The sequence below is a fragment of the Schistocerca gregaria genome, chromosome 6, assembly GCF_023897955.1.
Source record: "Schistocerca gregaria isolate iqSchGreg1 chromosome 6, iqSchGreg1.2, whole genome shotgun sequence".
Classification (NCBI taxonomy): domain Eukaryota; kingdom Metazoa; phylum Arthropoda; class Insecta; order Orthoptera; family Acrididae; genus Schistocerca; species Schistocerca gregaria.
In genome coordinates, this window is record NC_064925.1 from 269,903,825 (window position 1) to 269,917,883 (window position 14,059).

Here is a 14,059-nt window from a genome sequence, read left to right on the forward strand (position 1 = left end):
TCTACATCTACGTGATTACTCTGTTATTCACAATAAAGTTTAGGAAAGAGAGTTCAATGTACCATCTTCAAGCTGTCTCCCTACCGTTCCAGTCTCGAACAGTGAGCGTGAAAAACGAGCTCTTATTTTTTTCTGTGTGAGCCGTGATTTCTCTTATTTTATCGTGAGGTTCATTTCTCCCTATGTAGGTGTGAGCCAACAGAATGTTTTCACAATCTGAGGAGAAAACTGGCTTCTGAAATTTCATTAGGAGATCCCGTCTCAACGAAAAACGCGTTTGTGATTGCCACTCCAATTCATGTATAATGTCTGTGTCACTATCTCCCCTGTGATAATACAATACGAGCTGCGCTTCTTTGAACTTTCTCGATGTCGTCCGTCTGTCCAACCTCAGGCGGGTCGCACACCGCACAGCAATACTCCAGCATAGATCGGACAAGCATGGTGTAAGCAGTGTAGACCTGTTGCACCTTCTAAGTGTTCTGGCAATGTATCGCAGTCTTTGGTTTTCTCTACCCATTGCATTTTCTATGTGGTACTTCCAATTTCGGTTATTTGTAATTGAGTATTTTCTATGTGATATTTCCAATTTCGGTTATTTGTAATTATAATTCCTAAGCATTTAGTTGAATTTACAGCCTTCAGACTTGGGTGACTTACCGCGTAATCGAAATTTAGCGGACTTCTTGTAGTAATTATGTGAATAACTTCACAATTTTCTTTATTCATGGTCAATTGCCACTTTTCGCACCCTACAGGCTTCTTATCTTAATCATTTTGCAATTCGTTTTGGTCATATGATGACTTTACAAGACGGTAAATGACAGCATTATGTGCAAATAATCTAAGAGGACCACTGGGATTCCGACCTATGTCTCGCATACAGATCAGGAACATTGTACGACATATAACACTTCCTGGGGAACGCCCGATATTAGTTCTGTTTTACTCGATGACTTCCCGTCAACTACTACGAACTGTGAACTTTCTGACAGGAAATCATGAATCCAGTCTTACAATTGTGGCGATATTACACAGGCACGCAGTTTGGATAGAAGACTCTTGTGAGGAACGGTGTCGAAAGCTACTAGAAATCTAAAAATATGGAATTAATTTGACATCCCCAGTCTATAGCACCCATTACTTTAACAGTGTAAAGAGCTAGTTGTGTTTCAGAAGAACTAAATTTTTTGAATCCGTTCTGACCATGTGTCAATAAATCGTTTTCTTCGAGGTATTTCATAATGTTCGAACACAGTATATGTTTCTAAACCCTACTGCTAACCGACATTAGTGATATGTGCCTGTAATTCAGCGGATTCCTCTTTTGGGGTTTTGGTGTGTCTTGAACAATTTTCCAGTCTTTAGGTACATAATTGCTGAAAGGAACCTGACTGGTATACCGTGCACAGGAGACCTTGCCTGTATTAATTGATTTATGCTTCTTTGCTACACCGAGGATATCTACATTTCTCATCATGGCAGTTGTTCTTGATATATCGTAAATCACATCAAATACTGACGAATCGATTCCTCAGCACAGACAGAAGGTGAGGAGAGGGGCTAGTGTAATTGGTTAATACAAACCATAAAAAAATGCACTGATGTATGTTTTTCAACACAAACTTACGTTTTTTAAATGGAACCACATTAGTTTGGTTAGCACATCTGAACAGGTAAGCAAATGCGTAATCAGTGCCGTTTGTTGCACTGTAAAATTTTAATTACATCCGGAGATATTGTAACCTAAAGTTGACGCTTGAGTACCGCTCCTCCGTTGTTCGATGGTGTGTATCGGAGAGCACCGAATTACGTAGGGATCCAAAGGGAACGGTGATGGACCTTAGGTGCAGAAGAGACTGGAAAAGCACATTACGTTCACATGCTAACACCTTTTTATTGGTCTTTTTCACTGACGCACATGTATGTGTGTGTAAGACGTTTAGTGCAAGATATGAAAATCGGTAGAGCGGTTGCAGACCGATATGTTTTTTCTAGAGTGTATGATACTTGGTAATCTGCTAATCTACAACATCCTTCAGCTGGCACCTAACGAGAGTCTTCTATGTGTTGCGACAGGAACGCAGATTTGCTGGAGAGGCGACTGGGCGCAATGTTGCTGGCTCAGAGCATATCCATTGGTGCCGCTGCTTGCTTCCAAATGTTTCAGATTGCCACGGTGAGTGAACACGGCGTGTCACTGAAGAATGCAGAGATATTCTAGAGCTGAAAAATAATTGAAAAGCGACCAGTACTTTGGAACTAGTGGAAAGGCACTGCCAGACTGTGTAGAGAGATCCCAAAAGTTCTTTCACCAAATGTACTCTTATAACTACCGTACAAGTTCGCCGCTATCATCACACTTGTCTCACCAAGCCACACACGGATTTGTCACAGTCAAAAGAAGAGAATTCCTCAGTTCAATCTTCCAAATGATGGTACTGTGAAGAAATCAGAAACAGTATTTGTCTAGTACTGCACTGTAAGGAAGACACCGAAGTCAGGAATTTGTTGCGGAAAGATAATAAATGTGTTTGTTTTCTGTCCACATTCACTGAAACTCAACCACAAGTGATCATTGAAATGTTCGACTGGAAAGAGGAGATAAAAAAACATTAAAATTCCCAGCGGTTTTTGCTAGAATGATTTATTTCGCAATTTATTGCGACGTCATCACATTTCTATGCACTTTAGGAAATAGTACTTTAAGTTGTTTCACCGTATTGTTCCCGTAACTTTTGTCAGTTGCCAGTTGCTGCAAAGAAAGTAGTGCAGTCCAAATGATTAGATGAAACTTTCAACGTTCAGAATTGAACTTTCGCATTCTCTGTACTCGATTGAACATTCGGCTGTGGAAAATCAAGGAAGACCATGCTTTGAAATACAGATTAAGAACACAGCAAAGAAATGTATGGATTCACTCGGTGATCTGAGTACGTGCACTTTTCAACACAGAATCACATGCGAATATCACGCGAATTTACGCATACAAATCACTACAGTAAAAACAGAATTTGTTTCTATCAGTTCACATAGCTTGAATTCTACAGAAACTAAGTACGGTCAGTAGAGTTGAATACTGAAGTTAATATTCTCTTAAAATAAAGTAACATTTTAAAACTGGATTCCTGTATTACGGATATTGAATATTCCTGCATACATTGCGTTACATTAATTATTTTCTTGTTTAAATCCTATATTGTCTTTTCCAGTGCACTGAATGCGAAAGTTTTTTGAAACAAAATGTTAACAATGATTTATACGTGTATTAGCTGCCTCAATATACAATGGCTCATAATGACTCAATCCAGTACGACCTCTTGACAGCAGAAAATGAGCAACAGAGGCTTTTTGTAAAAAAATCTGTTATGCATTTTGTACGCCTCTAACAGTGAGTATTTTTCCTGATGAAAGAGAGAATTATACACTATAGCGTTGGAAAGTATACATATAGAATAAGTCTCTATGAAATATTTCAGTCGAAAGGGGGACAAGTCCTTTAACATTACTTAAGGCATCCGTCAATGAAAGAGCAAAAGAGCATCACTGCAGAGCCAAAAACAGTGATACGTGTGACAGAGTTTCTCACGAACAGCAGATGTTGTTGTTGTTGTTGATGATGTTGTTGTTGCGATCTTCAGACAGAAGAGTGATTCGATGCAGGTCTCCAAGCTACTCTATCCTGTGCAAGCCTTTTCATCGCTGTATAAATTCCAATTGAACCTGCCTACTATATTCAAGCCATGATCTTCCACTGCCTCCCTTTCTTCCATTGCCAAACTTACAATTTGTCGATGCCCTAAGATGTTTCTTATGATACAAACCCTTCTTTTAGTCAAGTTGTGATATCAACCGCTTATTTCATCCAATTCGAGTCTGTTCCTAGTCACTGTTATTCGATCTAACCTCCTAATCTTCAGCATTCTTCTGTAGCATCACATTTCAAAAGCTTCTATCTCTTCTTGTCTGAACTGTTTATCGTTTATGTTTCACTTTCATACAAGGTAACACATCAGAAAAATTACTTCAGGAAAGACTTCCTACAACTTAAATTTATATTATGCGTTTACATATCACAGCTTCTCTACTTCAGACTTCGTCAGTTATTTTTCTGCCTAAATAGCAAAACGCGTCTCCTTTTTGTGTCTCATTTCCTGCCCTAATTCCCCAGAAAAGCCTGATTTTATTTAACTACATTCAATTAGCCTTCTTTTACTTTCGTTGATGGAATGTCCGTGGATAGGATGGATAAAGGATAGGAGACGTGGAAGGCGAAACCAGGTTGAGTAAATAATTTATCCTTAAGGAATTACAAAGTTATTTCAAATTATCATAACGACAATTAAAGCCACAACCAAATCTCTTACACCTGAACAAACAGTTGCTCTTACATAAATAATCTTTCACAAGAGAAATATCAACTAAAACACAAACAAAATTTCGGAGACATAACAATTGAAATAACTATGGTTTATCAATATAAGTAGGCCGACGCCAACCTACCTCCACAAGGATCGCTCCTAACACTCAGTAGACAACAAATTAAAATCACACAAAATTTTAAACGCTCCAAGGCCCTTAAATAAAATCTATACAAGTAAAATCGTAGAATTAAGTTCCCGAAATTAAATTACTCAACAACCAGGAGCAAGAATCAATTCTCAGAGAGAGAGGGAAAATTCGTAACTTCAAGAACAGTAATCCGGGAATGAGTTACAAGAAATGTGCAACTAAGTTAGGCAAGCTGACCATCAAGAGAAGTGAATTACAGAAGAAATTTAAACGTTCAAAAACTTAAGTGTAGTAAATGTTTGTAAACTGTAGTATAGAACATATAATCCTAGCTTTGTTAAGTTAGATGAGAGGACATGGCAAGCTCAAAAAAGCCGTTATTTAAAACCACCCATGAAATAGAATAACCGGAAAACTTGCCCCTTGCAGCAGCTGCAGTTAGAATCAACAGATAACGCCCACCGAAGACGTCGTTCAAGTACGTGCACGGGCGGATATACTGGAGTACGTCCCCGTGGACAGGCGGCACGTCACTTACGTTGTCACGGCTCAAAAGCCAATGCCGTCTAACTGCATACACATGACGACACTTTAATCAAGAGCTCCAGCAATAAGGTTTTCAGATCTTTCAAGACCTAATAAAGCCCTTAAAGTAACGTTTCTTATGCTAAGCAACTACTTAACTCTAAATTAAGGGAATAAGATTTACACCTTTTAATTACTAGCAGAACTTTCAATTACTGTTAATCACCCTCCTGGCAAGGACTTTTGGCTTACATTTACAGACCAGATTGAGGTTGCAGATTCTCGAGATTTAAACTCATTTTGAACAACTTTAAAAGAACATTAGTTTAAAACATCGAAATCTGATTCACATTGCTCAAAACGTAACAACAGAAAAGGAATGACTTAAGGCTAAACGACAACAAATTGAAACAACAGGGCACGTTATGTACCGCCGGCATACTGTGAACAGAACAGTTCAAAGACAAGTTTACCACTGCAGTCAGGGGCCCATTTGAGTAAACACTCATGTAACCTGAGGCTAATTCGGAGGTTCTCAGAGATCAGCTGCCAGTAAAATCCTTCTTACGCACACGTAATTAGAAATCACTAAGCAGGTCTGCAAATTTACATTCGTGGCATGGGTCATCATAATTTCAGGAAAACCCCGTATTTGAAACTCCAAAGGTGAGGTTCACCCTGGGTATAGAAACAATACGCATCGTAACTTCTTTAGTACCTGAAGGTGGGGTAATATCGGATAGAATTTTCATATTATTTAAGGGAACTTGGTAAATAACATTAAATTCTCGCGACAAAACAGTCTGAGATCAAATCTTCTTTATTCCAGTCCTTGATCACAACAGCAAATCCTTTGACGATAACCTTTTTCAGTCCGTAATGACCATCCTCAGATCTTTTCTACACCATGTCCGAAAGTGATAAGGCCACAATGGCATCGCCAAAACTTATAAATATAATCAGCACAGCGTCGTCACACAGATCTAAAATAAGGTGTAGAATAGGCCACATCGTCCACACAGTCATTATTGCAACTTAGAATCCAAAAAATGAAACTGTCCCATGTTAACCCTTTGATGAGGTAATTTCAAACATTCATTGATTTTCTACGCGAAGATCGATATTATCATCTAATGGGTGATTTCGGACAGTGACTATCTTTTTAAAGAAATGTTTAGAAAAATTATTTTACCGATGGTTACCAAATATTCTACACATATACAGTAAACACGTGACACGTATATTTAGAAAACATTCACAGATACATTTAAAAAAAAATTTAATTAATAAAGACAATCTGTTCATACAAAAAATCGATAATAATCTGCAATATGTTCTTAGTGAAAGAAAACTTTCGTTTTTCCTTTCCTTCCAGTAGGCAATACTCTTACAATTTGGCCTTTGTCTACAATATCATCGTCAGGAATGGCAGGAAAAATAGACACAGATTTGCTGCCTTGATGTGGACACAAAAATCTGACTTCCACTTGTTTTGCGCCCACTTCTGTTGCAATTGTGACAAACTGCCTATTTCGCTGTATACCCCCTAATCATGCGCAGATAATCCACAAGAACAAAAGCCTCCACTTTCAGAACTGCTTCCTCTGATCTGCTGCTTTCGTCACCAGTGAGTATTGAATCATTATTCACAAGCAACTATGAGACAGCATTATCTCTCTTTCTGACTTCGATCCTTAAAATGGATTTTCCTGGGGCAACATATAATTTTAACTTCCGCTGGAAACTTGCGTTATTTTTCATTCCATACAGAACATTCTGAAGCATATCTTCAAAGCTCGAAGACCAGGCTTCAAAGGCATTGTTTTCAGAATTATGTCCACCGGGCAATTGTTTGAGGACTTTTTCAGTGTCAAATGGACTTAATCCCACAGTACGGAATGCACTTATTATATCGTATTCTTCAGATACTGACACTTTTTTAAGCGTTTCCTTCAAAAGTGAGGGAAAATCTTTAGACAGTAGCCCTCGGAAGATTTTCTTCCATTGTGTAAGCACAGCCTGCCAAGCAGCTTTTAAAGGTCCAAGGAAACCTACGTCTAATGGTTGTAAGATGTGAGTACTGGTTGGTGGCAACACATTAAAGAGATTTTATTTTCTCACATTCATGAATTACTTGCAGCGAAATGTGACTTGGAAGGTTGTCTCCTATCATAGATTTCTCCCCGTCCATTGACCTCAGGTAAGGCGGCGCATTAGTATCACACCAGTCATCAAATATAGACAGATAAAATCATCCACTTTTACTGCGGTTATAGCGGGTTCCTTTGACCTCCTTCTTGTCAGGTGTGCCATAAATGCTCCGATTTGTAGATTACTTGGGGGAGGGGATAATAGTTTTCCGTCCCCAGTGTCAGCAATCATTACTGAAATACTGCTTTTCGAACAATCTTTCAGAATGTTTTCCTCCCCTATTATCAAATACTTCCTCCCAGGGTCGTCAGACAGAACGGTCTCTTCATAAATAATTACATTTTTGGGTTCGATATTGTCCATTTTTTCACCAAAATTCCGGGAAAATTATTACACTTCTGCACGTTGCCTTTTAATGTTCTCAGATAGCCGGCTGCTTAATATGGCAGAGTGGCGCTGTAAGAATGATTGCAACCACTCAATTCCTAGTATGTTACAAGGAATGCGTTTTTTTCCCTAGTCCACATTTAGCAAGATATCCTTTCACTATCTACGCAACGTCATCAGAGGTAGAAGGAAACCCCAAAGTGCAGCCATTAAGATACCGCGGACAAGTGCGTTCCCTTCAATGGTACTTAAGACAGATGGCCTTCCAATCACTAGAGGGTTGGTATTATTAACTTTATTCTCTAACGTTAAACATTGTACATTAAATTTGTTTGACGCATTTCTGTACAGTAGTATCCTGATCTTATAGCAGCAGCCACCTTTTCAAGATTTACAGGATAATAAGGATTTTCAGGATAATAATTGCGCCTCGGAAGCACCAAACCTCCTTTGGTTTAGTGCGCGGCATTGTCCGATGTTACCTCAGCGTGTGTTATCTGTAAATAGGTCATAGACATTAGCGAAAATGAGATGTGAAGACAAACTGTATTGACATTTCCTTCTTAACATTTAAGTAAGCAACCCATAAACAAATTAAGCTTACCAGTATTATTTTCTTTTTGTACAACGACGAAAGTATCCAATAAAGATAACTAGCAACAATTGTACACTGCACTGTAATCCGTTACACATCACTGTTTCAACTTCCAACGACAACAATTTGTGTTCGTATATGCTTGACAATAAGTAAAGTGTAAACAGCAAAACTTGCAATCAGTTATGCCAACATAAGAACAGCAATACGCTGTTCCTGTCCAGCGTTTCCTCATCCTATCGTACTAGATCTGTCATCATTCGAAACACTATTCCGGTCGCCATCATCCAAACTGCACACGTTCAGAACATTCCAAAAAGCAATTGCTGGTTCACTCTCTCTCTTAAACCCTGAAATCAGACACAATGGCTGAGAACACAGCGAAGAGGCCCCAACGACCACCAACTCAACAGACTGGACCTTCAGTCCGCACCTAGTGCCACCTCGTACCAACAACACCCCAGCTGCGGCGCTGGTCTCACCTTTTTCCTCACTCAAAAATGGCGATAAACCGAGTTATTCAGTGCGGCACCCCCCCCCCCCCCCTACCTGGACGCCATTTAGAAGACCCAGAAATAACACAACGCCACCACGGCTCAGTTGGTGTTAGCCTTTATACTCTTTTCATGACCCTATCCATTTCATTCAGCTTCTAAGTCCCTTGGTGAATCTGACAAAATTACAGTCCCATCGGCAAACTTCACAGTTTTTAATTTCTTCTCTCTGGACTTGGTTCCCGGTCCAGATTCTCCTTAGTTTTTAAGTACAGACTGAATAACATTGGGGATAGGCTACAACCCTGTGACTTCCTTCTCAACTGCGGCTTCTCTTTCATGCCATTCGACCTTCATAGCTGCAGCCTTGCTTCCGCCGCCTGTATTTTTCCACTGTTACCTTCAAAATTTTAAAGAGTGTGTTACAGATCAGTTTCCATGAACTGTTCGCTATATCTGCAAATGATATATACTTTGGTTTGCCCATATTCCGTTTAACCCTTAATGGTAGGGTCATTTTGTGCCTCGCATGTAGATTAGATTAGAGATTAGATTAGATTAATACTTGTTCCATAGATCATGAATACGACACTTTGTAATGATGTGGAACGTGCCAGGTTAATGAAAGATGTCTGTTGAAGATATTACATTACACAAAATATTGAGTGACACTAATGTTTAACGTAGTTTTTTCTCCCTCCCTTAATTTATATTTAAAAATTCAGACAATGAGTAGAAGGAGTTGTCATCTAGAAATTCTTTTAATTTATTTTTAAATGTTGGTTGACTATCTGTCAGGCTTTTGATGCTGTTTGGTAGGTGACCAAAGACTTTTGTGGCAGCATAATTTACCCCTTTCTGTGCCAAAGTCAGATTTAACCCTGCATAGTGAAGATCATCCTTTCTCCTGGTGTTATAGTTATGCACACTGCTATTGCTTTTGAACTGGGTTGGATTTATATATACTGTGAGGTTACTGTGAGGATCCCTAGATCCTTAAATAGATGTCTGCAGGATGACCGTGGGTGGGCTCCACAATTATTCTGATTACACGTTTTTGAGCGATGAATACTTTTCTACTCAACGATGAATTACCCCAGAATATGATGCCACACGAAAGCAGTATGAAAGTAAGTATAGTAAGCTAATTTACTGAGATTCTTATCACCAAAATTTGCAATAACCCTAACAGCATACGTAGCTGAACTCAGACGTTTCAGCATACCATCAATGTGTTGCTTCCAGTTTAACATCTCATCAATGGCCCCACCTAAAAATTTTGAAAATTCTACCTTAGCTGCAGACTTCTGTTCAAAGTCTACATTTATTACTGGAGTTGTGCCATTTACTGTATGGAACTGTATATACTGTGTTTTATCAAAATTTAAAGAATGTCCGTTTGCTGAGAACCACTTAATAATTTTGTGAAAAACATCAGTTACAATTACATCACTTAGTTCTTGGTTTTTGGATGTTATTACTATACTTGTATCATCAGCAAAAAGAACTAACTTTGCATCTTCAACAATATGAAACGGTAAGTCATTAATGTATATCAATAACAGTATAGGACCTAAGACCGAACTCTATGGGACCCCGTACTTGATAGCCCCCCAGTTTGAGGAATCAGCTGTTGTTTTAACATTACATGAACCACTATTTTAACTTTCTACATTCTTCTAGTTAAGTATGAATTATACCATGTACCTACATATCTCTGGATATAATATTGACCTTCCCCAGGGTCGCTTCTAACAGTTTCTTCATCCTTCTGTCAGTAACTCGTGTCAATATTTTGCAATCACGACTGATGATTCGGTAGTATTTACACATGCCAGCAGCCGTTTGTGGCAATTATTACTTCCACCCTGACGTCTAGTGGTATTTCGCCTGTCTCAAGCAATTGGCAGACCAGAAGGACAGTTTCTGTCATGGCTGTGCATCCCAAGCACCTCAGTAATTCCGAAGGAATATCGTCTACATCTGGAGCCTTGTTTCGACTAAGGCCGTCAGCGCTCTCGTAAGGTCTTCTGATAGTATTAGAATCCCCATCTCATCTTCGCAATCTTCGGTTTAGCTATCTATAGTTTTGTCCTCTAGCTTGTTTCACATATACTGGTAATGACACTCCACATATTTCTTATCCCTTTCAGCTTTTCTTTCTTCGCTTAGCATTGGCTTGCAATCTGAGATCTTGATATTCACACATTCGCTTCTCTTTCCTCCAACTTTCTCCTTAATTTTCCTATAGGCTGAATCTACCTTTCCCTTATTTATGCATACATTTACTGCCTTGTATTTATTCTCTGATCATTCATGCTTAACCATTTTGCCCTTTCTGAATATCTCCATTTTAAACGTCTGCACTCTATTTTGCCTCCCTCATTTGTTGTGTTTTCAAATTTCCTTTTCGTCAGTTGAATGCTATATCTCCTGCGTTACTCCAGGACTTAAACTATTCTTTGTCATTTTATTTTCGTGATCCACTGCTGCCTTGCCTATTTCACCTCTCAAAGCCACCTAGCTGTCTTCTGTTGTGCTCATATCCCCTGTTTTCGTCCAGGGATGTCTAATGCTTGTTCAGTTTCTCCACGTACTGTCTCCTTAATTTAATAACCAATAGAATTTTTTTCAGTTTTAATTTACAGCTCATAACCAACAAATTATCGTCAGAGTCCATATCTACCCGGCAAATTTCTTACAATTTACTATCTGGTTTCTATATTTCTGTCTTACCATTATGTATTAATTCTGAAACATTCCAGTATCCTCATATCTCTTCTACGCAGACAGCCTTCTTTCGTTATTCTTACATCAAGTGTTAGCAATGATTGAATGACTCTCTTTGCAAAATTAAATGTGGCTGCTCATTTCTTCTTTCCTGTCCTGCAAGCAGTGTTTTCATCTCTTCCTTTTCCATTTTCATTTTCACAAGTCCGTCTTGATCACATAGATTTCTTTACACTTTATGATCGGTTTCGGCTCATCGCCATCTTCAGATCCTTAAAATTATCTGATATAAATCATCGTCAAGTTCAAGATGTTGAACGTGACGATGATTTATATAAGAATATTTTAATGATCTGAAGATGGCGATATTTCTCTCACTTACCTTTCGTCCAGATTGTAATGTGCACAGGACAATTACATCAAGTAAGTTCCCACTCTTTATTTTTAAATTCCGTCTTAGTTGGTCAAGAGGATGTTAATAAATGTTGCATTTGCCATTGTATCTTTAAAATTAGGAGTCTCGCTGTCTCAGATATCTGAAGTTGCTAGTACAGATCACAAAGGCAACAACTGCACGCAAGGACCTAGTAGTCGTCATCTTAAGCTTGTACCTTGCGTAGGGATAGACTACTATCTCTCTCTCAACTACACGGCTTAAACTATTCATTTTCTGCGGTTAGAACCCGGTGTGGCCATTGCACTTACTGTTAACCAACAATTTAAAACTACAAAAAACAAGAAAAACTTACGATGTCGTATGAGGAAACACATTTTTACATAGGCTAGGAACTATCAGATATTAACTACTCACAAGTTCCGTCAGTTACAATCCTAACGTGTTTCCAACGATTTGTACCACCACTAACCATAATAAAGCAACTAGAATATTTCACTTGCATAATTCAAAATTGGTCAATTAATCAATTTCATCATCTATAGTTGCATTTCTGAGTGTCGGTCTAGCAGATTATCTTCAAAGGAAGAACAGCCGCGTTATAAATCAGTAACCCATTTCTGCATTTCTGAGAAGGAGCATACATAATATAAGACTTCGAAAGTTTGTACATGTCTCCATTGGTAATAAAATAACCAAAGAATTTTTTGACCCAAGTGTGTTCTTCTCTACTCGTCCGAATGCAACATAAAACCATAATCATTTTGAAAAGATATTGTAACTTGATAGTAGCTGAAACCAAAAGTTTCAATCTTGTTTACTTTTGGCTGTTTATTGTACTTACGTCACCATAAAGTGCTAAGACGATGAAACGCCGTTTTAACATTTCGTTTAATGTTCTTCCAGAGTGCAGATGGCATGCAACAGATGGGGAAGTTCGGCATTTACTTGTCTACCATGCTATCGGAGCTCTTCGTTTACTGCTGGTTTGGGGACGACCTTATTACAGAAGTGAGTAAATCACTGAAAGGAATTCGACTGGCGTAATCACACAGCTTCATCAACTAACCACATTTGCACATAGTTCAGAGAATTCATGAAACTGCATATCATACAGTTTCAGTCATTCAGTTTCTTATGAAATATTTGAATTCATCCGATGTTTTTAAAAATAATACAACTGTAAAAATTCCTTCTTAAGATATTTACGATATAAGCGTTAGGTACTACCAGAAAAACAAAACTATATTTCAGTTGCTACAAATTCATCTTACTATTCATAATCAGTACAGATTCGTTGCTAATAATGGGTGAGATTTGAAAGCGGAACATTAATAAATTCCGATCTAGTCGATTTATGTAGCATGGAAGGTTTGAAGAACCCATTATTTTTATGAGATTAATGTTTCATGACATTAATTAAACAATAATTACTTTTGGAGAGAGAGAGAGAGAGAGAGAAGACAGTTAGAAATAATAATTACCTCCGGATAGGAATGACACGTGGGGGCTTATGGCGGTGAGTTTCACTTACCATATTTTTGATGAATCTTTTGATAACACTTGCATCGTTTGTGCAACGAGTGTGAAGTTCCTCAGTCTGATTTCACTCTCTCGAATCTTCTTCAAAAAAATGTTCATATGTGTGTTAAACCTTATGGGACTTAACTGCTAAGGTCATCTGTTCCTGAGATTACGCACTACTTAACCTAAATTACCCCAAGGACAACACACACACACACACACACACACACACACACACACACACACACACACGCCCGAGGGAGGACTCGAACCCCCGTCGGGACCAGGCACACAGTTCATGACTGCAGCGCCTTAGACCGCTCAGCTAATCCCGCACGGCCGAATCTTCTTAGACAGACACACAGATCTTATCAGTGAGTAGAGTGTATGAGGTCTTCAAAATGTGAAAGATTAAAATCATTCCTAAAAGATCTTACAATTAAATTTTCTCGGAGACATTTAAATCTCATCTTTATTTACGATAGTGGTGGAATCTGAAGAAATGAATTAAAATTTGTGTTGGGGTCAGGACTGGAAACTCTTCGTTTTCTTGCTTACTAGTCAGAAATGCTCAACATTACACGACCACAGCAGCCTGATAAAAACAGCTCCACGAGTTTCTAAAAAATTTCGTTGGTAAAAGAAATAAACTGTCTTCAGCTTGAACAATAATTTTCATGTCTAACTTACCTAACCCTATTATAGCTGTAGCTGCTTTATTCGGTCCTTAGTTCACGCATGTCACCC

At 38.5% G+C, this 14,059-nt stretch overlaps 1 protein-coding gene across 1 annotated transcript in view; it reads left to right on the top strand.

Annotated features, from left to right (window-relative positions):
- The window catches only part of LOC126278828 (odorant receptor Or2-like), a 49,840-nt gene that overhangs the window by 22,255 nt on the left and 13,526 nt on the right, over positions 1-14,059 (top strand). The window contains exons 3-4 of the mRNA XM_049979103.1: positions 2,080-2,179; positions 12,695-12,799. Coding sequence (XP_049835060.1) covers positions 2,080-2,179; positions 12,695-12,799 — 205 coding nt within the window. The remainder of the gene's footprint in view (positions 1-2,079; positions 2,180-12,694; positions 12,800-14,059) is intronic.